Source organism: Argentina silus, assembly GCF_951799395.1.
Source record: "Argentina silus genome assembly, chromosome: 8".
In the NCBI taxonomy this organism is placed as follows: Eukaryota; Metazoa; Chordata; class Actinopteri; order Argentiniformes; family Argentinidae; genus Argentina; species Argentina silus.
Window position 1 is genome coordinate 17,166,591 of NC_139662.1, and position 25,489 is coordinate 17,192,079.

The 25,489-nt window shown below is 42.5% G+C and overlaps 2 protein-coding genes across 9 annotated transcripts; both read right to left on the reverse strand.

Moving 5' to 3' along the window:
• Positions 1–248: 248 nt before the first annotated feature.
• On the reverse strand, positions 249–12,291 carry cdk11b (cyclin dependent kinase 11B). 8 transcript variants are annotated; one of them, XM_083675245.1, is made up of 21 exons: positions 12,142–12,247; positions 11,319–11,366; positions 10,836–10,966; positions 10,601–10,740; positions 9,886–10,013; positions 9,478–9,622; positions 8,697–8,836; positions 8,178–8,300; positions 7,405–7,503; positions 6,222–6,341; positions 6,042–6,116; positions 5,522–5,748; positions 5,193–5,283; positions 4,703–4,824; positions 4,470–4,575; positions 4,065–4,186; positions 3,820–3,927; positions 3,307–3,423; positions 2,729–2,877; positions 1,211–1,400; positions 249–881 (listed from the first exon to the last, which is right to left on the reverse strand). In XM_083675245.1, exons 3-21 carry the CDS (start codon positions 10,944–10,946, stop codon positions 789–791), a joined length of 2,406 nt encoding a protein of 801 aa, XP_083531371.1. In that variant the 5' UTR covers positions 10,947–10,966; positions 11,319–11,366; positions 12,142–12,247; the 3' UTR covers positions 249–788. The 8 variants fall into 8 exon arrangements, with proteins under 8 accessions (XP_083531371.1, XP_083531369.1, XP_083531370.1 ...); XM_083675243.1 differs by having other exon boundaries at positions 8,697–8,878; positions 12,142–12,246; XM_083675244.1 differs by having other exon boundaries at positions 9,478–9,625; positions 12,142–12,246.
• A 793-nt stretch (positions 12,292–13,084) lies between these two features.
• On the reverse strand, positions 13,085–25,255 carry LOC310808619 (solute carrier family 35 member E2A). The gene is made up of 10 exons (XM_083675618.1): positions 25,183–25,255; positions 24,171–24,278; positions 23,073–23,481; positions 22,312–22,447; positions 20,109–20,236; positions 19,715–19,835; positions 19,482–19,535; positions 17,339–17,411; positions 16,401–16,546; positions 13,085–15,995 (listed from the first exon to the last, which is right to left on the reverse strand). Exons 3-10 carry the CDS (start codon positions 23,350–23,352, stop codon positions 15,767–15,769), a joined length of 1,167 nt encoding a protein of 388 aa, XP_083531744.1. The 5' UTR covers positions 23,353–23,481; positions 24,171–24,278; positions 25,183–25,255; the 3' UTR covers positions 13,085–15,766.
• Positions 25,256–25,489: the final 234 nt, after the last annotated feature.

A 25,489-nucleotide genomic window follows, 5' to 3' on the forward strand; every position in this document is an offset into this window, starting at 1 on the left:
ATATCACAGAGCCCCTTTAACAACAAAGACAGAGAGGAGTCTGGGGCTCTCAGCCTGAAAGAACAAAGTACTGAAACAAAGTGTGCAGAGCAAAGAATGACATCACTCTTGGACTGCGACTATTGAGCTGGGTTCAAGGCAGGAATTTTTTTTGGGCTCAACTTCCCTTCTTTTTTTCTCTGGCAGTATGCGGCTGTGTTTGCATAGCCCAGACAGCATTTATAAATACAGGCAAAGTGGCAGACAAATAAAGTTTCAAACTTTATTTCTAGCAAAAGACAATGTCCCATGTCAGTATGTAAGCCTGTTGGTCATACAGTAAAATCCCTCCAATATGATGGATCAAAATAGAGCTAATGCTACTTGATTGTACAGTAGCACACAGGAAATGACAACCACTTAAAATCTGGTTCTCTTTCACGGTGTAGAAAATGAAAACGAAACAAATAGCAAACATAAGTACATATATGCATTGTCATCTGGTGATGGATGTACAGTTGCTCTGTTTCCAGAAGAGCTAAAACATGTCAAATTTATGAAAATCCTATAAAAGAACATTGTAGACAGTTGGGATAAAGCCATGTCAATGGAAAGAAACAATGGGAATTTGAGTGGGTCCGTCTGTTCTGTCATGGGACTACAAGTCTCTACCTTCACAGGGTTATGGTAAGGGCAGTAAGACCACATTCCCAGAGTGAGTCCAGTCCCATCACAACTACATGTCCCATGATTCCTTGTCCTCTCAGATGGCCTGCGTTTCCAACATACAAGACATCCTCTGACTGTGGTCAGAATTTGAGGCTGAACCCCGGGCCCACAGCAGAAGCCCCCTGGTTGCTGGAGGTCAGGTGGAAGCCTGTGTCTTTAAGGTCATCATCACCCTGGAGAGAGAACAAGCCACATACGTTAGGGACTGTGTGTTCAGGGACTTTCACACATGACGCAAAACCGGTATCGCCATCATCTGATGCTACTGATTTAGAATGAAACCATTGGTTAGTGTTTTCTGTCTAAGAGAAGTACACAGTGATGGAGCACTGTGTTCTCTTGAACACAGGTAGATATGGTCTACTACTCGACACACCAGTGAGTGGTATGCAGATGACACAAATGACAACCTGGAGACTTGGTGAAGAGGAGACTAAGCTCAAAAAGTCAACAGAGGTACAGCGAGAGTAATTCATAGACAACATCCGGGGAATTTCCTCACCAGTTGGCTGTAGCCCAGGCCTCCCTCAGGGGGGCGAGGGCTAGTGCCCCTCTTCACCCTCTGCTGCTCACTCTTGGCCGGCCAGGTGGGGAACATGGACGGGTCGATGGGGAGGGGCGTCTCCCGAAAGTAGTCATGCTTCAGTGCCTCATCCGACAGGATCCTCTTGCTGGGGCAGTAGGTGAGGAACCTGGGGAGGTTCAAAATGGCAGGGGGTCACTCAGATGGCCAAACATCCGGATTAAAGCTTCCGCATAGCATGGGGTACATCTCAAAAATGTAAAGTGGCTTCCTCACTTTCTCCTAAACTGAACACAGGGTAAGCAAAAGCAATACGGTAGATGGCTGTTGCCTATGAAGTATTTGCTCTCAGCTATGCAGTTCTTTCAGATCTTTTCATATTGGTGCAAAGAAAAGGAGAAATGGACAGGCGGACGCTTTTGGTTGAGATGCACACTTAATCTTAGATTTTGCCGATCGTAAATCAGCTGGGTCTTAAATCATCTACAAGGGCACAGCCATTCACAATGACAGACCTTGACCTAAACTCTCTCCTACAAACCGGAGCTGCACGGGAGTGTGATATTCCAAACAGGACTGCTTTGTCTGCCAACCTACACTCAGGATAGACTTCAACTACAGCTACGACAGCTCAGGAAGATCAAACATAAGACTACAGGGAGTCAGGGCCTGGTGGGTTCAGTACCAGAGGTCATTGCCTTCTCCCTGGGGGCATGAGATTAGCATTCCATGAATTTGGACTGAGAGATGGGCCCCCTTGGGCATACAATGGATATTTAAACGTAGTACAGGTGTGATATACAAACTGGAAAGGTTTTGGCATACAGAGGTGCAAGATATGTAAACATGGCATTGTTTTATGCTATAACAAGGTTTTAATCAAGCAAAAGCTGAGAGCTAGCAACATGTAGCCCATCAACAATGCCTCTGTATGACAGTCGTGGTTTAGTCATTTGTTTCAAGTGTAACTTAGCCGTTCATATTTATTGCTAGTCATTGAGGACATTCATTTTAATGTTGTTGTTCATCCAGTCCAATGGTTCGGATAAAATACTCTCTGTAGCGGAGGGTTTTAGAAGCCCAGGGCAAGGCTGTCTGTGAAATTTAACACAGGGGTGGAAGTACTTTGATGAATTGCCAAGAGGCTATCTCTGTCATGTTTATAGTCAGCTTGCCAAAAGCACAGTGGCTGAAGAAAAGACCTGGAAAGCATATCATTGGGCAGTCGCACATTGCATCAAGACACAGCAACTTTGTCTAGTGCACATGTTAAAGAATACCATAGTATAGACACACAGACACAGACACAGACACAGACACACACTAAAAGGCCTAAGTCAGAGGATTAGGTAAAATGCATAATTGCACAACCATAGTCCGGTTTTCTAATACAGCTAGGTATAATGTTTTTAGCTTGATTTGGGATCACACATGGGGCTGTAGTGAGGGGGGGGGGGGGGGGGGGTTGGGTTAAAAACTGAAGTAGAAAAGACTTGCTTGTTCATGAGGTCGAAGCCCTGGTCGGACAGCAGAGCCCCGAAGCGCTTGCGTAGGTTGTTGTAGGGGTACTCTGTGAAAGTCATCTTCTTCACAGCTGGAAGCTCGTTGTAGCCCGGCCAAATCTTTTCACTGGGCGACCCCAGATCCTGTCGTCAACACACACACATCAACACAGACATATGGGGTTAGGGGGAGAGAAAAGTGGGGGTTCCCCTGGTATTTTATGAACTAACTAAGAAGGAACACTTGGGTAAAGTCAAGAGCACGGTATTTCGTGTTTGATTTTAATAGCTTATCCCTGTCAGACAACCACCTGCCACAAATATGACTGCTATCAAATTCTTATGGTATGATTGGGGTTCAGAAATGTAGTCTGTTTCTGAAAAATACATTGAGCAGTCAAAGTGGTTTAATATAAATGTGTCCCGTTCCTGATTACGCCACCTTGTGGGGAGACACAGGACTGCAAACCAGCAAAAACACATGCTGTAAAAATGCATGGATATGTATACATAAAAAAAAAAGTGTTTTTACTTCACAACTAATGCTTGTTGAGGGCAAATGAGGGCATTTACCTTGAATATCTTGTTAATTTGGTCAATTTCAGATTTTCCAGGGAAAAGTGGTTTCTGGGTAAGGAGCTCTCCAAATATGCATCCCACTGACCACATGTCCACAGCTGTAGAGTACTCCTGTTGAGAGAATAAACACACAGACACGGCCTTGAGCCACATGTCTGCAGAGAACAGACAGCCCTGCTGGAGTCTGGGTTGCACTATTTAGTCTGGACGTGGATACGATTGGACACAGTAGGGAGAATTGTGTAGTCTCGCTGTGGAAGTGTTTACACACATTAGGTTGTTTAGGACTTTTGGTAAATAAATGTTTTGATGCACGGTCTTTATAATTGAGGAAGGGTTTATAGACGGTTGTAGAAGCGTTTTGAGTGTGCAATAGAGTTTGAATGAAGTGTGACAGTGTATTGATCGAGCTTGTACTTGAAAGAATGTAATGCGTCTCTGTGTGGAGAGGTATTTTGATGATGTGTTGTGGTCTCAGTGTTTTGTTAAGCTCAAATCATGCCTCACCTTGGCTCCGAGCAGCAGTTCTGGAGAGCGGTACCACAGGGTGACCACCACAGGGGTGTAGGGCTTCAGAGGAGAGCCATACTCCCGGGCCAGACCAAAGTCCCCAACCTACAGCACAGCAATAACAGAGGAAGCAAAGAGTGACTATAAGACAGGCCCATACTCAGAGTGATTAGTCTTTTTATAAGCAAGCCCGGAGCACTCAGACTGAAGTGACTGTAGCGGTTTTAATATTCCTAACGCACCTTGAGGATCCCCTTGTGGCTGAGCAGCAGGTTGGACGTCTTCAGGTCGCGGTGGAGGATCCAGTTGTCATGGAGATGGCGGACGCCACGAAGCAGCTGAATCATCAGTGTCTTCACCTCGCCTGCGAAGGACAAAACAGGGAAAAGACATGACGTCAAAAGCTTCGAGAGCAGCAGTGAAAGGCATTAAAACCCCAAACCACATTGCAGAAAAACAGGGCTTAACATCGTGGTAGTGTGGTGAAACCACAGAAGCATGGCTATGTTTGCTCGGTAAACAAAGAGAAACAGAGCACCACTTCAATCCACACAAACCTTTTTCCCTAAATTACATGGGGGGGGGGGGGGGGGGGGGGGGAATGGATCAAAGACATAACCACAAGCAAATATCATATCCTATTTTACCTGGCAGAAAGGGCTGTTTCATTGTCTCCATCAAGCTCTTCAGGTCGTGTTCCACATAATTCATCACAATGTAGATCTTGTCCATGTTGCTTCCAACAACGATTTCCTACCATGGGAGAAGGAAGAAGGGTAGCTGAGTAATGACTACACTGAGAGCTCTAGGATGTCTCTAGGAGTGCTACATCTACTGCTCTGTGTCAGTTGTGTTCAAACATCAGATCACTGCTCCTCACCCTAACAGTGACAATGTTGGGGTGCTGTGCCTTCAGGATGGTGTTGATTTCTCTCAAAGACGTGATGGGGAAGCCTTCCTTCTCCTTCTCCATTTTCAGCCTTTTCAAGGCCACAATCTCATCTGGAATGGAAACATTTTACACTTACGGCATTTAGCAGACGCCTTTGTCCAAAGCGACTTACAATAAATACATTTGTTTAAGTAAGTGAATCATCTATCCATGATCATCATAAGAAAAAGTATTCTATGCTAGGACCAGGGGCTATTGGCAGTCACAATGCTAGAAGAATTACTTCTTTTTTTTACAGGAGAGAAACTTGTACAGGGTATTGGGGATGAAGAGGTCTTTAGGAGGGACAGTTAAAATGTAGCCTGAAGAGATGGGTCTTCAATCTACGGGGGAAGATAGGTAGTGGTGTTGTCTACAAAAAGAAATGGAAATCAACTGAAATGTGCATAAGAGCTAGCGTAAATGCTAGCCTAAATACCTGTCTTTTTGTCCTTGGCTCTGTACACCACGCCATAGGTCCCTTCCTCTATCCTGTTCAGACACTGGAATTCCTCAACACTGCGGCAACCCTGGAAATAAAGAAACCAACAAGTGTCGTTCAAGACCTCTGGGAAAAACAGCAAGTAACCTGTCGTATGTATTCTGAAAGACGGTTTAGTACTGTTACGCACATCCACCTTATTTGTGAGGTGTAGGGTATGAAAATAATAGCACATGAAAAAAAGACCTTGGTCAAAACGTTGCAAATAAACTACATTGGAGCCACAGCAGCCAGTGCACAGGTGTTTTCTTTCCTGACAGACACACCTGTAGAGCGGGCAGATACTTTGGCAGCTCTTTTTTCAGTTCCACAGGGGAGATGGGGGGAGAGTCTGGGATGTAGTTCTCCTCAGGGGTGGCTGATTGAGAGTGGGTTGGGGACTGGGGTGTGTGATCTCTCTCCCCTGCCTCCTCCTCCTCCTCCTCTTCCTCATCCTCTTCTTCCTCCTCTTCACAGCTCTCCTCTGTGTCATGGTCAAATCGAGATTCGGGCACTGTGAGGGTTTAGCGAAGGAGATGCAAGTTAGGACAGTTCATTTAAGAGGCCATTCTGGGAAAGCCATGGTGACGTTCACAGATACGCCAGGACACCAAAAGGGTGGGACCAGTATCACTGACTGCCAAATGAGAAAATAGTACTTTGCTAATGTATAAATTTGACTTACACCTTTTCATGTAAACAAGCTACAACACCAGAAAAAAAAAAAAAACCCACACGGTCTTAGACATGTTAACAACACTGTTATGCAAATAACTGACAACTAGGAGGAGGGTTTGAAGTGCCTACCAGTAGGAATGTGGTTGCCGTTCTCCCCCTCTTCAATAAACTCCTCCCCAGACTGCTCCTCTTCACTCACGTCATCTGAAACAGAGAAGGAGGTGTGAGCTGAATCACTGGGATAGGTCGCTGATGTTAATGGAAAGACAGTGGAGCCACATCAGTGGTAGTAGAGAAGCCATGTGAGACCTGCACTCTGGTCAGATCTTCCTGAACCGGAAGCTGAACCGGATTCCTCTTCCTCTCCCTCGCTCTGGCTGCTCGACTCTTCATCATCGTCATCCTCCTCGTCAGAGCCCGATCCTGAGCCTGGGAAAGAGAAGTCGACTCAATGCCACCACCCAGTGTAGGATTTTCTTTTTTTTTTTTTTTATTCTAGGGGCAAATTTTGCCCCTGTTGACTAATTTCTTGGGCCATTTTGTAAAAACCCAGGGGGCATTTTCTTAAATTCATTTAAAAAAAATGGTGGATGAGAAAATTCACCAGCCCCATTTTTTTAAACCAAGGCAAAGATCACAAAAAACCCACATTTTTTGCCCCTGTACCTGTGTATTTCAGTGTACCCTCCCCCCCATACATCTACTAGCTGCACACTCTGGACTTCAATTTAGCTTTTGCACTACTGCTTGTCATACCATATGTATTATATTGGTCTCTAATTATACATCTTACATATATGTAACATACCTCAAGATCTATAACTGTACATATCTTATTGATATTCATCTCATGTATATTCACTTATTATATTCATTTATTTATACTCACTGTAATACCTTATACTGTAATACCTTATACTGTAATACCTTATACTGTAATACCTTATACTGTAATACCATGCACTGTCTACAATATGGCTTTTGCACTCTGGTTAGATGTCAAACTACATTTCGTTGTCTCAGTATTTGTGCAATGGCAATGAATCTAATCTAATTTCTGATACTGCCAGCAACCAAATTAATTACAATACCATTTTATGTAAAACATTTTGAATTGTCTCTATGTATGAAATGTGCTATCTAAATAAACTTGCCTTGGTGAGCTCAGCAATCGCAAACAGGCAGGTAGGCCAAGGAAGACTTACACAGTGTATGACCGAAGATTGCTCACCCTAATTAAGAAGAAACCCCAAGGCAACTGACAACAATTTGTGTTTGGGTACCCTGAAAAAGGGGGACTATGCATAAAAAGTGGTGTAATTTCTGAATGGTGATGTACACAATATGTACACAAACACCATCAAATAAAAGCTTGATTTCAAATCAAAACTTTTGGAGTGCAGTGCAAAAAGAAGAAAGAAAATGCTTCACTGTCGCATTATTTACGCAGGGCGCGGTATTTAACAGCCTTCTAGTGGAGTGATGTGTGTACCTAGGGAGGACTCTGCTGTGCTGGTCTTCCTCTCGCTCCCGCTGATGTCCTGGAGGTCTGAGAGCAGGTCCTTGTCCTCAGGCTTCTCATCCTTCACTGCTGGGAGACAAAATCAGACAATTGCAACGTCAAAGAGCAGAGAAAAGTGACAGCAACAGATTGAATTCATACCCATCAACCCATCCACTACCAATGCTGTATCATTTAAAACCTAGCTACTAAAGTCGCCGTTTTACTACACAATATGCGCATTGAATTTCATGTTCGTGCAGCCGACTGGATAGTCCCAGGATGTCCTGGGAGATCAGCGACAGAATTTGTGTAGTGTGAGGTTCTCCGAACACTTTTATCAGGCTCTGCAATGAGTGGCGATCTCCTGATTAATATCAAAACGTTTCATATTTCATTGTGCCCAAAGTGCATTCCACTCACGCTGGACGTTCCTCGGTGAAATCGTTAAATGTGAAAGCCATGCATCTTGCAATGGAACTTTCTCCTCTTCGTAATGTGAAAGCTTATCCGACTATATATTTTTTTAAATCGTGTAGTCTGTAGGCAGCTTGAGACCATTACAGGCTTCAATCCTCCTCCCATCCCGTACTCATCCATCCCATTGGTTAGGTGGAGCTATTGCACCAATCAAAACCTTCCAAATGTACAAGTGTCTAGGAGCTGATGAGTTTAGGAGCTGATGAGTTTAATGTGGCCGTCTAGTCAGCTCTATGATTGGACGGTCACCATCTAGTCAGCTCTATGATTGGACGGAGACTCACCACTCCTGCGTGGCTCGCTTTGTTCCGGCCTGTCCCGGGGAGCACGGTTGGGGCTGCGACTACGGTGGCTCTGTTTAGGCTTGTCTCCATACTCATCAGGCAACCCGCGGTGGTGAGACGGCACTGTCAGTGTCATACTTGTGTTACTTTCAAGGCACCATAAAGGTACATATCACATGCCATCCTTACATTGCAAGCCTTATATAACATACATAATGTGTGTGTGTGCGCGTTGGTGTGTATGCGTGTTGGGGTGTGTGTGTGTGCGTTGGTGTGTATGTGCGTTGGTTGGTGTGTGTGTCTGTATGCGTTGGTGTGTGTATGTGCGTTGGTTGGTGTGTGTGTGTCTGTGTGTGCGTTGGTGTGTGTATGTGCGTTGGTTGGTGTGTGTGTCTGTGTGCGTTGGTGTGTGTATGTGCGTTGGTTGGTGTGTGTCTGTGTGTGTTGGTTGGTGTGTGTGTATGTGCGTTGGTTGGTGTATGTGTGTGTGTGTGTGTGTGTGTGTGTTTAAAACCTAACCTTCTCGGCGCACGTCGCGCTCTTTGCGGCGCTCCTCCGCCCTCCTCTCCCTTTCCTTCTGCTCACGCAGTTCCTTCTGCTGCTGCTCCCGGAGCTTGCGGTCCCGCTCTCGCTGGCGCTCCACCTGCTCAAGCCTGTCCCTGTAGTCCGGAGAAGACGGGGGAATCCTGTCAGGAGGAGCTCTCCAAAACCCAAAAGCCACCCACCCCACACCGTTAATGTCTGCTGGGAAGGGGAAGATCACAGAGTGTGAGAGAGAGTGAGAGAAAAGGAGGCAAAACCCTGAAGCCAAGATCAAGGTTGTCCCTCCCTTTCTCTCGGTGCATAGTAAACATCATGGCCGCCCAGAGAGTGACGATTTGAATAAGAGACTGTTTTTGTTTCTGGCTTTACTAACACTTAGAAACAAAGTGTATAATACGCCAAAGCTCTTCAAACAGTTTTGATCAAACTGCCAAACTCTTGGGGACACATTCTGATAGCAGTGTAGAATATTACAGGCTAATAAACAATGTACACACATTAAGTGAGTTTCTAAAGTTCAATTTCAACTTTTATATTTCTTTGCATGGTAACATCTGCTAATGCCAGATGTAAGTGGCATAAATTGACTGTACATGTTTTAAATTAAGTTTCAGGTTGTGGTGGGTGTCTGGGAGAGAATGTGAGTAAAAACATATGTATGCTTTAGGGAGTGTGTGCTTGTGTGTGTGTGTGTGTGTGTGTGAGAGTGCTTGTGTGTGTGTGTGTGTGTGTGCGTGTCACAGCGGTCAGTGGTCACCTCTCTCTGCGGGAGTGGGCTCGAGCCTGTTCCCTGCGTTTCTGCCTCTCCCAGTCTCGCCGGGCTTTTTCCTGCTCCTCCCATTGGCGCTTCCTGCGCTCGCTCTCCCTCTCCTTCTCCTTGTCTTTGGGTCGTGGGTGTTTCGCTGCTGGGGAGACAAAAACAAACATGAGATGACTGTGCATGGCGCTACACACAAGAGCACACACAGGTCCTCTGTGGCTCAGTTGGCAGAGGATGGTGCTAACAACACTTAGGTTGTGGGTTCGATTCCTGCTGGGACCATATACACTGAAAAATGTACGCACTCAGTGCAATGTAAGTTGCTTTGGATAAAAGCGTCAGCTAAATTACATATATTACACACACACACACACACACACACACACACACACACAGAAAGCATACCTCCTTCTGCAGAGTGACTACGGTGGCGTCTCTTATCCTTTCTCTTCTCCTCCTTTCTGTGATGAGATTTGTCTTTCCTGGCCATTTGCTGGGGAGGCTTGATAGCTAGTGAGTCATCCTCCTCTCCCCTGGAATTCAGAACAGGTAGATTAGCGGAGAGTGTCTAGTGCCTAAGTTTTATGGCATAATTCAGTCATGTTGTATGTAGGCTTGTCACAGCGCACCGGTTCTACGGTAAACCACGGTGTCAAACTCTAAGGCTATCATACAGACAAAAAAAAGTAAGCCCTGTAAGGTTATCGGTTCACTGCTCAGTGTACTGTCAAGAAGCTGACTACCAACTCATTATCAGCTACTTTTTGAACTTCATGAACTACTTTTAATTTATATGTTATGATCTATTGACAACTGCCAATCACAACACAAGCAATGTCAGATGAAATGGAAGGAGGGAGAGTTAGCAATGAATGCAATGAAAGAGTGGTATTGGTGCATCCATATTATATACGCTAGGAAAGGGAAATCATTAGTTGTACCACGTTTCAATGTGTATTTCAAGCTAACCTATTGAAACCACAAGAATCTTGCTACCCGAGTGGCCCCACTAGTTCTCTGTTGCTGAGATTGGAATTGAAAGTGTTTTTGGGCAGGTTACACTTCCAGGGCTAACTGATAGTGGCCCAGGTTCTCACAGGTCTTTCTCACATCCCAGTACCTATCCTCTGTAGAGTCCTCCCGTATGTACGGGGAATTCCGAATTGTTATTTCCATTCTCTGATCTGGCAATTCTCCTTCCTCCGGAGTGTCCCGTTTGGCTTCCCGTTCATCCGTCTGTGGTGCAGGGCATGGGGCGAACTGGAGCAGACATGTAAGACAAGTAATCATCATCTAGAAAACTCAATGTAAGACACTAGGAACGAGAAGAGCTGTTTCATGCTGTCACTGTTTACATTTTTCACTCGCTTCGGCTCTGTCCTCTCTTCCAGCTCCCTTCTGCGTTTTTTCTCTTGAAGAATCTCGTCGAGTGTTTTCACTTTCCAGGTCTCCTTTTCGTCCCCCATCAGCACCCACTCGCCACCGCCTGGAAGACAGAGACAAACACCCAATGCAAGAGCAGTGTGCACAGTGGAATATATCAGAGGGGAATGATGCTCAAAGATGTTTAATATGAGTTGTTATTTCATGGACATGTTGCTCAAGACTGTTGCTAACTTTACAGTGCAAGATTTGAATGCAATGTTTTGGACAACGGTGTACACAAACACTTACATTGTAAGTTACAATGTCGCACTTTGGGGCAAGAGAGGGTTGTACGAATTAATTTGATAGGTAGTGTGAGTATTGGGAATAGCCAATCAAACATAACATCTATTTTACAGGGGATGTCAGGGAGAAGAGGATCATGGTTATATAACCTAAATGTCTGTTGTTACCTGGGTAGTGTCTCGTATCTTATCCATAGCAGTAACTTCAAACTTTCACTGGTGGAAATAAACACAAAACACCAATCCAAAAATGATGGAAGGAACACTTTCTGATCGATAGGATGGGGGAGAGCGATCCAATCTTGTCGTATGAAATCGAGAGATCTGCTTGCAACTACCTAGCTACGTACCAACCAAGCAAGCTAGACAGCTACAAATACAATAATAGCAGTTAGTTAGTTTAGCCAGCGATATCCTGAAGCTAACTAGCTATTACATCTCTAAAATATGTGACAGCTCGTGGATCAAAGTTGACGAGGCTATGACTGAAATGCGTAAATTGCCAATGATTCCTATAATTTGCGCCTTTCTATGACAGCTAGGTAGCTAACGGTTCCTTTTTGGGCTACCTGGCTAAACATGTCGTCAATACAACGTCAAAAGGCCGTCCATGTTATGAGCTAGTAGCTAGCTGGTAGGTTTTACAAGCCAGCTAACCATAAATTAGACTTTGCCTAGGGTATGTAGCTAACATATATGTTGTATTTATAAATGGTTTAATACATTGGCAAACGTGTTGACTTGTAGCTTGCCAGCTAAGTCGATTGTGGGGAAATGCTGGCTAACTACTTAGCTAGCTAACATGCACGAACACAACCGAGTCTGGTTAGCAATCTTAGCTAGCATGGCATCGATGAACGTGTGCGGGCAACCATTGCTTTTGTTTCAATTTGAGGAGAAAGTTATATTTAACCTACACTTGACATCGTTCCCTTTACAAAAATCGGACGTGGTTAATTGATAAATTTTGAATCTTTCATATTTGACAAACCTGAAGTATGCTCCGCGCTATTTTGGAACACAGGAAAACGCTTGTTTTTTTCCGTCGCTTTCCGATACGATCACTTCCTGTTACCACGGTTTGAGAGTTGGTGAAGCGAGTGGTGGCACTGGAGAAACTGGCGTTTTAGTCTGGCCTCACCGACCCAGATGTGTGGAAAATCAGATCAACCACAGCAGTAATTTTAGCAAATCTACCACTAAAACCATATGCATATCAATGGTTGCAACAGAGTTTACATGTTATCTCTGAGCATTGACACAACAATTTACACCGACGTTCCCCACCCAACCTGACAGAGCTTGAGAGGATCTGCAGAGAAGAACAGGAGAAACTCCCCAAATACAGATGTGCCAAGCTTGTAGTGTCATACCCAAGAAGACTTGAGGCTGTAATTACTGCCGAAGGTGCTTCAACAAAGTACTGGGTCTGAATCTTATGTAAATGTTATTTTTTTTGTATTTTTTAATAAATCAGCAAACATTTCTAAAAAACTGTTTTGGCTTTGTCATTATGGGGTATTGTGTGTAGATTGATGAGGGGAAACATTATTTTTTTTTTAATCCATTTTAGAATGACGCTGCAACATAACAAAATGTGGAAAAAGTGAAAGACTTTCTGAATGCGCTGTATACACTCACTGGCCACTTGAACTTCAGCAGGTCGTCTTGACCATGTCTACATGCCCAAACGCACTGAGTTGCTGCCATGTGATTGGCTCATTAGATATTTGCGTTACCGAGCAGTTGAACAGGTGTACCTAATAAAGTGGCCGGTGAGTATATAATGAAGTGCTCGGTAAGTGTATATCCATCCATACCTCCAAGTATATGGTCAACACAATGTGATTATTCTAAATAAGGCAAGTACGCAGTGAAGTCATTCTTGAAGGCAACTTTACAAGAAAAAAAAGACAATCTTAGTCACTTTCAGGTAAGATTAACCACAGAAATAAATGTTTTATTCATAAATCAAGTTTATGCTTTACATTATGCATTAAACGTCATTACACCTCAGAATAAATTCACATTCACTTTCCAAAATATACAATTAAAGAGATCCGAACTGCATGACTTAAATCAAACATTGCCCTTTCCAGTATGTCATTATATATTACCATCCCTTAATCCTACTACACATAATTGCTATCCCTTTCATGTTCTATGGTTCCTCAGACAATTGAGTTATTATCCTTTAAGGGCGGGGGATCACAGTGTAACAACTACTACATTAGGTTCAAATGGTAAACCACAAAAATATAATATTTGTGGAAATGAATCGAAACACCACAGGTTTTGTTTTTTTTCCTCATTGAAAAAAAGGCTAGCTCAGCTTACATTTAACAAATCAGTAGTTGCTAAGAATATTTACGAAAGTTTGGCTTGTCATCGATTAGAACTGTTTCGTTAGATGCACCTCATTGGTTAACATTTTGAAGTCCACAATAAATACCTTAATCACAGTAGTCTCAACAACACCGGACCATCAGTGAAGAGCACATTTTGGCAAGTATATGAATATAGAAAAAAGCCCTAGGAGGCACAATTCATGTGCAAGTAAAGTGGCACAAGTAACAAATTTAAAACCAGCACAGAATTCATTAAGAATTTCCAACTGATATGTCAATGAACAGAGATTGATTGCAATTGTCAGAAAATACAATATGCCTTTGTCAAAAATCATATTATTTGTATCTACAGTAGCCACATATAACCATTGTGATACAGCATCACACGTGAACATTTTACAAATATATATATATATTTTTAAGGTCTGAGAAAAGCACTGCATAACAAAAACAAGGAAATAACAGTACCATTAACACAAGCAAACAGATGCATATCCTTTATGTTAGCTTCCCCTTATGTAATGGGGTCAGCTATATAGGCTTTGGACCATTCATCTTAGTGGCAACATAATGAGATCATATTTTATTGAGCCAAAGCTCAGAAGAGATGTTGAAAGAGGTGAAGGAAGGTAAATAAATGATGTCATGACACACAAACGTATCTACCAAGGCACCTGTCAGTCAACTACCTGCTCTACAAGCAATAAACACACACTTTGTCTTATTTCATGACAGGCAGCATTCTATTGACCAGTTTCTCAGACGCCGCTTAGTCTACACTGAGAAAACACATCTCCATTGATTGAGCGATTTAGTTCAGGATATATTCAGGAGACCCCCCCTACATACAAGTAATGTAGTATTAGTCTGCTTATATGGGTGCACAATTCCAGTTCTCAAGGGTTCATAGTCCTGCTGGTTTTTGGTGCTCCTGGTTACCCTGGGTCAAGTAGAATTCAGGCTAATTACAAGAAAAGAACAAAAACCAGCATTCAGAGAACACCCCTGGTTGAGCACCCCTGGTCTGCTTGTTTATGTGCCTCCCCACCTTTTAAAATTCCAGAAGAGAATCTGTATTGCTCTCATGCTAATGGGAGAATGTTAAATACATTGATCAAATGTTTATGTATAGAAATGGTTGATGCCATGGGACTTTTCACAGTCTGAAATTACTAGACTACATTCATTGTTGAACAGTAACTTGACAAACTAAATTAACGGAATGTACTAAAGACAGATGACAGTACAATAACAGTGGGCTATGCTTTGCACTTTTAAAGGTTGGTTTTAAGACTGGTTTAAATTAATGGCACCTTACAGAGTCCCTTTGGAAGTCCTGGCACTAGTATTGAATAAGACATGTGTGTGGAAAGCTAATGTCAAGATAATGTCAAAGCCAACATGTTTGTGCAACTGGTTTTGTGCAAGAAAATAACGAAATAAAAGTAAGAAAAAATATGTTTTGTAAAGGAGAGTGTCCATAACCCAACATTTAAGCCTCAATAGAAAAAGAAAAAAATCATAAAAGCAAGTATGGGAGAAACGAGACTTGCATCGAACTGACCTCGTCCACAGCACGTATGAGCCTGGAATAACAACGACTCAAATCTGGCCTTAGTGGCGAACCAGAACGGCTGTGTGTCTGGAGTTTTTTCCAATCTTTGCATGGGGTAAACAAAGGCCAAGTTTGATGTGTTGGTCCACCAGACCTTCTGAGCATATTGGGCAGAAGTGTCTGGGAGCAAGATTAACATTGAACTGCTTCTTTTAACATAACTAACAGAGAAATCCTGAGTTTGCTGTTTCCTTACAAACATATAAAATAAAAATGTCAAACAAAGGAATTGAAATTGACATAATCAAAGTGAGATAATTATGAAGAAAGTGTTCCACAGGTCTGTCCATTAAGCCGAGTGCTAGTTCAAACACACCAGACACTGGTCCATTCTGAGACCGTAAACTAAGGCAAGTTCATATGAGGGCCAAAGAGTGCATTAAGATGAACATTGATGGCCAAGTGACACCTCAGAAAAAACAGCCTCTCAAATGGACAATTTCCACTGAGAGAAGCCCACTGGGGAAGAGTATCCTTCGACCATATCCGTTGGGATCTCCGACTTGTTGGAATGCTGGAGAAAAACATAGTCGAGTGGCTCTCAGCGCAATCGAGACCTTACAGTGTCAAATACCAAACAGAACACACTAACTTCTTTCCTTTGCCCCTTTTTCTCCGCCCAGTCTCTTCTCCCTCACCCTCTCCTATGGAGTCTATGACTGGGATGGTTTCCGCTTGTGGTCCTGCAGTAGTGGTTTCTGGTCCTGCTGCTCAGTAGCCATGGCCCGTAAAGTCTTTGTCTGGATCTGCTTGGCCTTGTTGTACAGCAAGACGCCGAGGAAGACCAGGATGGTGCCGACGGCGCTTAGCATGGTGATTTGGTTACTGAACACGATGATGCTTAACCAGATGGACATGGCGTGCTTCACTGTGCTTGCAACACTGTGGGGTTAGAAGAAAGTTACACAATTGCTGTCCAGGACAAGAAGAAAGCTGCCTGCCTAACTGCACTAAATTAGACTATAGTTGATAGTCATGCTGGCCATCAACCTGTTTAAAATTCACACCTTTTCTTAGTTACTCTTCCTCACAACTACAAAGTACATCTCATGGGATGTTTTTGGGTGATGAAACAATGTTTATTATATGTCATGAATATGGTGAGTGTCTCCCCTGAAAACTATGGGGGCTAGTAATTTAAAGTCACCTCTAATGTTATGAAAACATCCTGGGTATGATGCACATATCAATTCTATCTTTGAATGACACTTTCACCTCTTCCTGTTTCACCTCTTCCCATGTTTACAAATCAGTGCACACTATGGAGATGCACCCTGAGTCTCCTACCTGAAGGTGACTGGGGAGATGCGTCCCATGAGAGCGTAGGCGGTGACACTCTGCAGGTGGAACAGAACCCCGTCAAACAGCAGCAACAGAACTATGTCCTGATTGAAGTTCAAGCTCCGCCCACTCTTTCCAATCACTGGAAGGTCCTGGAGGCAAAGAAGCATGGGCACATTAAGCCACCAGAAATACATCAAAACAAAACACTATGTCAGTTGTGTAACACTGTGAACTGGCCTACAAACCTTTAAAACGTTAAACTCTAATAAACACTTACACTCTATTGATCTGACAGAATGAATACTCAACAGAAAAGCAACACTTGTACCACATGAGGAGTCACATGAGGGGGACACACATTTTGCTCAGGGGTCTTGGGTTATACCTAGTGTCTTTTGAGAAAAGGTTACAGACAATCTTAACTTTAAAGCAAATTACAGGGCTAAGGGGGGCCTTATAGACAATTAATCATAAGCCCCAGTGACTATACACTGACTCTCCTCACAATATGATATAATTCCAATATTTTGGCCGATTTCCATATAATTTGCTGTTTGTAACAGGAGATGAACAAAACAGTCCTATGTTCATGAAACTCATTACGTTAACAGTCAAACTATTGTCCATCAGACAACAGTACTGTGTGTACTACATTTATAGAGAAGTCACTCTTTGCTTTTCAAACTGTGGTATACATTGATGATAAAGGGGATGGTTGCCAGCATACTTCTTGATATAGTAGTATAATACTAAAAAAAAGTATACATTCATGATAAAATACATGGTAGTCATACAAAGTCACGATACATCATAATAGTTACAACAACATATTCAGAGCATAGTCCAGTACACATGGTGCTTCAATGTGACACACACACACACACACACACACACACACACACACAAGTAAATACAACACTAGTGCATTATATTTGACTGACCAAGAGGAAGACCCAGGCAGGTATAAGCATGATGACTGCTGCTGCACTGGTGTAGAACTGCAGCTCTGGAGGGCTTGACAGGAGACAGGAACAAGTGTTACAAGTACAGTAAACAAAGATAATAATCTAATGAAATACTATGCTACACCTGTAGAAATATTCTCTCTTTATATATATATACACTCACCAGGCACTTTATTAGGTACACCTGTTCAACTGCTCGTTAACGCAAATATCTCATCAGCCAATCACATGGCAGCAACTCAATGCATTTAGGCATGTAGACATGGTCAAGACGACCTGCTGAAGTTCAAACCGAGCATCAGAATGGGGAAAAAAGGTGATTTAAGTGATTTTGAACGTGGCATGGTTGTTGGTGCCAGATGGGCTGGACTGAGTATTTCAGAAACTGCTGATCTACTGGGATTTTCATGCACAACCATTTCTAGGGTTCACAGAGAATGGTCCGAAAAAGAGAAAATGTCCAGTGAGTGGTAGTTCTCTGGGTGAAAATGCCTTGTTGATGCAAGAGGTCAGAGGAGAATGACCAGACTGGTTCGAGATGATAGAAAGACAACAGTAACTCAAATAACCACTCGTTACAACCAAGGTATGCAGAAGACCATCTCTGAACGCACAACACGTCGAACCTTGAAGCAGATGGGCTACAGCAGCAGAAGACCACACCGGGTGCCACTCCTGTCAGCTAAGAACAGGAAACTGAGGCTACAATTCGCACAGGCTCACCAAAATGGGACAATAGAAGATTGGAAAAACGTTGCCTGGTCTGATGAGTCTCGATTTCTGCTGCAAGATTCAGATGGTAGGGTCAGAATTTGGCATAAACAACATGAAAGCATGGATCCATCCTGCCTTGTATCAACGGTTCAGGCTGGTGGTGGTGGTGTAATGGTGTGGGGGATATTATCTTGGCACACTTTGGGCCCCTTAGTACCAACTGAGCATCGTTTAAACGCCACAGCCTACCTGAGTATTGTTGCTGCCCCATTGTCCATCTCTTTATGACCACAGTGTACCCATCTTCTGATGGCTACTTCCAGCAGGATAACGCGCCATGTCACAAAGCTCAAATCATCTCAAACTGGTTTCTTGAACATGACAATGAGTTCACTGTACTCCAATGGTCTCCACAGTCACCAGATCTCAATCCAATAGAGCACCTTTGGGATGTGGTGGAATGGGAGATTCGCATCATGGATGTGCAGCCGACAAATCTGCAGCAACTGCGTGATGCTATCATGTCAATATGGACCAAAATCTCTGAGGAATGTTTCCAGCACCTTGTTGAATCTATGCCACAAAGAATTAAGGCAGTTCTGAAGACAAAAGGGGGTCCAACCCAGTACTAGCAAGGTATACCTAATAAAGTGGCCGGTGAGTGTATTCCTGCCTAAGGAATAGGACAGTGAAGCATGTTTTCTTCTTTTAGCTCTACACTCCAAAAGTGTGGATTTGAAACAATTACTATGAGGTACAATTTGGACAACTGGCTTGACAGGTGTTTCTGGTTAGTCAGGTGTGTCAATATCTAGTATTGATTCTAGGCTTTGCATTTGCCTTCGGAGTTTACAATTGGTGTCTGTCAACATGCGGACCAAAGCAGTGTCAATGAAAGTCAAGAAAGTCATTATTAGGCTGAAAAATCAGAGAAAAAAATAATCAGAAACATAGCCAAAACTTTAGGCTTGCCAAAAATCAACAGTTTGGAACATCATTAAAAAGAAAAAAAAGCACTGGTGACCTCAGCCATCGCAAACAGGCTTGTAGGCCAACACAGACTTCTAAAGTGGTTCCCCGAAGAATGCTCACCATAATTAAGAAAAACCCCAAAACAACTGTCCTACTGATCAGGAACACTCTCCAGGAGGTAGGCGTGAATGTGTCAGAGACTACCATCTGCAGAATACATCACCAGCCGAATTGCAGGTCTGGAAACAGGTCTTGCGGACAGATTCGATGAATATTATCATGTACCAGAGTGATTGCAAGTGGAAAGTTTGGACAAAAAAGGACCTAATCTACATGGGATTTAGCTGTATAAATAAAGGATGAGAGGAAATCAAAAACAGGATAAAAGGTAATATCCTTTCACTAATACACAATTGAGGAACTAATAACATACCTGAATTTGTAAGTCTCCCCACTTAGTAGTTTCTTTGAAAAAACATTCTGCAAACTGAAAAATGAAATGTAAAGAAACCCATTAGGAAGTGTCCTGAAAAGCAAGTTGATATTGTGTGTGAGTGTGTGTGTGTGTGTGTGTGATACCTGTGTCAAAGAAAATGGTGTGGTTCAATATATTTTAGTCCATGACATGCCGTGTTGTGCTGTGCTTGTGCGAGAGAGAGCATATACCAGTCCATGACGTTGGTGGAAAGAGCTGCAGAGAAGCCGAGCATGTTGAAGCTAATCTCTGTTGCAGTGCAGAGGGCCAGACCAGCCATTACAGGAAACAGGGAGAGGTTAACCCACAGTCCTACACACACACACACACACACACACACACACAAAGGAAAACAATGCTAGTACAAGAATCCTGACAGTACGACAGGGCGGGGAAGGATAGTCCTTTAAAAAGGGTAGCCATTTTAGGGAGGGAACTCTTTACCTCCATCTGGGCAAAAATGTAGCTAGGTAGATGGTGCCATTACTTTGTACAGTTATTCCAGAGTGAGAGGGAATACACAAGGGCATAACAAATTTGTGGATTAGAACCCAACCAGGATCTTTGGTGTCTGCTGTGCTTTACCTGTGTATTCCCCTAGGATCAGTCTGGACATGATAACAGTGAAGATGGGCGCTGAGCTCTTCACCGTCTCTGCAAACGAGACGGCCACATTCTTCAGGCTAACTAATCCCAGCACCACAGTTGTAAACCTGCAGACAGAACAAATGAACAGTGGCATTCATAGTCAGAAACAACAAGGCCCAACATGCCACGGGCACTCCTCAAACTGTAACTGGGTATGTCACTTTCAGTGATTGTCAATTATCTAGGATAATGGGTCGCTCGTGCTACCTGGCAGCTTTTTTCTTCCCCAACATGTTGGTGGGAGAAGTTAAATGGTTGTGTTAGGGCTGAGTGGTATACCGATTCTTTAAGTATACCCGTTCTTTAGGGGCAATTCCAAACACAACTTTATGCAAAATTACTCCTTCTAACAATTCCATTTAAAAAAAATAATAATAATACATTTACTTTGCAGCTTCAAAGTTCGTTAACAGAATGACCCTAAAATCTCCCTGGGTTTTTTTTTTTATTTGAAAAAAATTTATGTAACCATGTTTCCCCAAAACGCTATCATATGATACCTTGAGTTTGGTAGGTGAGCTACAGTAAGTCAAGTGGATTTACATTTGATAACATATAATGACGGTAACAGAAGGACTAAATGGGTCCCCCACAGAAATGCATAATTTCAGGATTTGAATGTCCTTCTGTTCATGATGTGGATCACACAGGGAAACAAAGGTAGAAATACACAATAGACACTTTCATTAACGTAATAACGTATTATTTTATCAACTTATATATAACATTAAAAATGGAGTGAGACTGAAAAAACATATAACATTACAAATTTAAGTGAGATTGAAGAAAAAAAAACTCACAAAACACAAGGGACATAAATCTGCCTCTGCCTCATTTAATGTGATATAAATCAATGACGTGGATTTCAGTGTCTTTTTCTTGATTATACCAAAAGAAAATAGCCTGCACTTTTGGCAGCAAAAATTAAAAAAATTAAAAAAATACACGCAGGCCTGTCATGTGTAGGCACAGACAGAGGCACCCAATCTGCTCCTAGTTTGCCACAGAGATAGCGAAATTATTATTGTCTGCAACTGGTGTGGGAAGGATCCTAAGGATCTGTTTTAGGGACACTACACCATGTGTGTCGGTGCGCTCTTTCATGATGAAGACAAATCCCTTGATGTCATTTTTGTAGAAGTGTGCAACATGCATGTCATCGTTCTCAATGGAAGTTACTCCATATTTGTGTGATTTGCTGGCTTTGCTTTGCGGTGCTTGGTGAAGATGTTGATGCAGTGGTTCGTACTGTAACTACTACTGTATGATTTCCCACTGTTTTAGCGGAGATTAGGCGCAAAATAGCAGAGAATTTACATGAATAGCCGCAAGTCATACCATAACAACGCACCCTATGTATTATAGATTAAAGAAATTAAAAGCAACATTTTTAGCGAGATAGGAATCAGGATTCTAGGTTATAGCAGGATTGGGACTGGATAAAATAATAGGCTACTATCCAGGACAGGAGAACATCATTTTTCTTCCCGTGCCATCCTCTACTCTGACTGGTTAACATTGTATGGCTATGGTGTGACACAGACAAGCAGGCCTACTTCATTGTGCATATATTGGCCTATGAAATAATGTATGTGAAAATTCACAATAACAGCTCAGAGGTACACATATTTTATACAGTCTTAGGTATATCCCCTGTATCTTTGGTAGTAATGTTTTGAAGTGAGCTATGCATTGAGTCATGTTATTCATACTCCTCAAACATATGTATAACTTTCATTATTAAGAAACAAAACATACCGTCAAATGTGGAGAATACCGTGATATGACATTTAGGCCATATCGCCTACATATCACAGTGTTAAAACATTGGTTAAACCTTGAACGGAATGAGTAACATTGCTGCAGTAGTTGTTTTTCGACAAGATGAGTAGGTGTGGAACGCAGACAATGCTGTGGGGCTAGATTGAGTATCCATGTTAAACTGCTAGCTGAAGCTAATGTTAACGTCTCAGATGCTGTGGCAAATGGAATGACAGGTGCTTCACAGATGGTGTCCCTACTGGTCAACAGACAACATCTAAGGTATGTGAAAGAGTAAGCAGTTATGATTTTTGGGCAAACTATCACTTTAATTACCATTAGTTGAAGGTAAAAAAAAAAGAAGAGTAAAAACACCCACCTCATGAGCCCCACAAACAGCATGATCATGAGGAAGTTGGGGGGGTACTCAGTCCTGGTCTTGTGCTGGTACAAGCAGCAAGGCACATACATCTTGAAGCAGCCTATGACGGTGGTGGAGAGCATCTGAATAGCACCTGTAAATCCAAACAAACCAATGGATATTGTACGAGATTGAGTTCATTACACCTTGAGTCAATCCTGAATAAAGGCATCACTCTATTATCAGTCAAGTCATTTATTAAGTTCAATTTGCAGATGAACCATGAATCATGCTGACAGTGAAAAGTTGTGAGTAGGAGTCTTACTGGCTAAGGCCATTTAGGTTATTAAGTGTAAGTTATGTTTCTGAAAAAAGGTTGCACTGGCAGGATGTCGGATGTACATTGGCTTTGCTTTTAACTTTGCTCGATAACTATGCAGCAGTATGAGGAAAAGACTCAAGTGCACAGACAGTTATGATAAATAGTTAGGTTATTGCTAACTTAGGTCAGTGTTCTTCAATCCGGGTTCTGAGGAGCTACAGGGTGTGCTTATTATTGGGCTAGCCCTACACTAACACACCTGATTCATCCAATCAAGGGCATGCTGATAACACACCTGATTTATCCAATCAAGGGCATGCTGATTAACTGATCAGTTGAACACAGTGTGTTAGTGCTGGGCTACACCAAAAGCCAGAACACCACGTGATTCCCACAGACAAGGTTTGAAATGTGTAGTCCTAAAACCAGCATGGGTGTCTCTGCAATGTGTACTTACCCAGCATGCTTGGCTCCCCTTCCAGCAGTGTCAGGATATACTTGTTGAGGAACAGTGTGCAGAAGCTGAAGAAGTACCACAGCCCCAGGTAGGTCAGGGACTTGGAGTTCCACACCCCCGAGTCTGCCTCGATCACTGTGGTCTCCGTGATGGTGATCTTGAGCATGTGTTCCCCCGGCATGCTCTCGCTGCGCGCCAACACCACACGCTCCTGTCTGTTGCGGAACGGGGAGAGGAGGGCCCACAGCGAGTGCCTCCCTGGCCGCCCGTTGGCTGCCATGGCACTGGACACCTGAGGACCCACAGGGGTCCAGCAGGCACACACACAAGGAGTGGTGAGGGGACTGGTTGGGGGTCAGTCCATCTTCAGCTTATGTCCAACTGATTATTCAGTCTCTCTGCAGCACAGCTGAAAAACACAAGGGATGTTGTTAGCAGTCACATTTGATCAATGATTTTAAGGGCCTTAAGATAACATTGCAAAGACTTCTAGTCACTGAATCAATTCAGTATGCAACAATACTTTCATTCATGGCTACTTAGACCTCATAAGTCCAAAGTCATACAAAGCCACACAATGCTTTATAGAAAGGTCACAAACGTGATAAGGCTCTGACAGGAAAGTAAAGCAGAGCCAGGCAATATTTGGCCTACATGTGTGGTGTGTTTTACATCACAGGCCAAAGGTCAGTATGAAAACCTCGCTGATCAAACCGTATTATACCTATCGACATCTGCTCGAGAAAGATAAAACACCTACAACTGACTGACTCTGACCAATATAAGACATAGCTAGCTGAATGCTAATTGCCAAGCTTAAAACAAGCTCAGCACTTGTTTAAAACCGCGACTGCATATGACAACAGAGCACATTGACAAACAAAACCAATACAATGCACTTTGTTCGCAATCTACCGCTAGCAAGCTAGCCAGCCAGACAAGGAAACGTCAACGCGCTTGTACTTTCATGTAGCATTGTTTCTTATTTAGCCTGTAACAGACTCATTCATTGAATGAACACGCTCTTCATCAGTAAAACAATACACCCCCCCCAAAAAAAACTCCATTTAAATCAGCTTGTTAGTGTAGTAGACTTACCTAGTGCAGGATCCAAGTTCAAAATAACACTCGCTAGATCGTTGTGTTCTCTGAGCTCCAATCATGGAACTCCGCCCATCTGATTCCGGTCAATGTAAATGTTGTTTTCTTCAAATAAGAGCACCCAAGTTCAACCTTGTTTTGCATTTAAGCATGGTAAATAGGGGTTAAGTAACCACAATAAATATGCTAATCATCTTAACAAATATATATCAATCATAACCATATAATATTTGGTATAGTATTGCCCCAGAAGGGTTTGTAATTGTTCTTATATCCTAATTATTATCATGAAATGGTATTGCCCCAGAATAATGGACTGTACAGAACTATTTTTCAAATATTTCAATTCATCTTTGGTAACACTCTACTTGGGAGCACTTCTAGAATGCATATCAGGTGAGTTTGAATCTAAAGCGATGTCTTTGCAAATGTTGCTGCCAATTTACTCCAGCCATACACCTCAAAGTATATTGAAATGCATTCTAGAAGTGCTCCAGAATAGAGTGCATGTATACGGGAAGTGTTGTTGTCATGTACAGTGCTAGTAAAAAATAATGTTTAGCCTTGGAACTTATTTTGTGTACAGTCAATTATATGTTCCCTATGCAATCTAGAGGTGACATTTTTAACTGTTGGGCCACAGTAAAGGGCCAATAAATCGTTGTATGACATCCCTCATGGTTGAAACTCGGTTTATATGTATACTAGAAGGGTTGTTGCGTACAGTGGGAGTAAAAATCATGTTTAGCCTTGGAAAATATTTTGTCCATTATGTGTCCTACGCATGTCCGTAGTAAATAGCCAACAACATTTGCTAAGACATCGTATTAGAATTACAAACCCTTAAAAACACAAATAATACATTGAAAGGACTACATGTTTATTCCCAGGTATAGTTATATATAATTTGTGGTTCCTTTATCCATGTTTAGAATTTCTAAATGCTTAAACAAGTTTAACGTGTGCGCTTTTATTTTGAAGAAATAATCATTTACATAAATTGACTGACCGGAAGTAGGTGGGCGGAGTTCCACCGTTGGTGTTCAGAGAACACAGGTTGAGAAAAGGCTCAGGAGTCGGGATTTATAGTATAAACTAAAAGACAGTATAAACATGAACCCACTCACTCATTAAACAATTTCAGAGATTAATCCTTAATTGTAATTACTCGTATTATTGAAGAGCAACCGTTGTATGGTATGGTATGTTTTTTTCAGTTTGCACATTTTAAAGATACTGCTAGATTAACAATCAGGGAAATTCCTGTAAGCATTCGTTGAACACTGAATGTATAATAATTTCTCGTAAAACTCCAA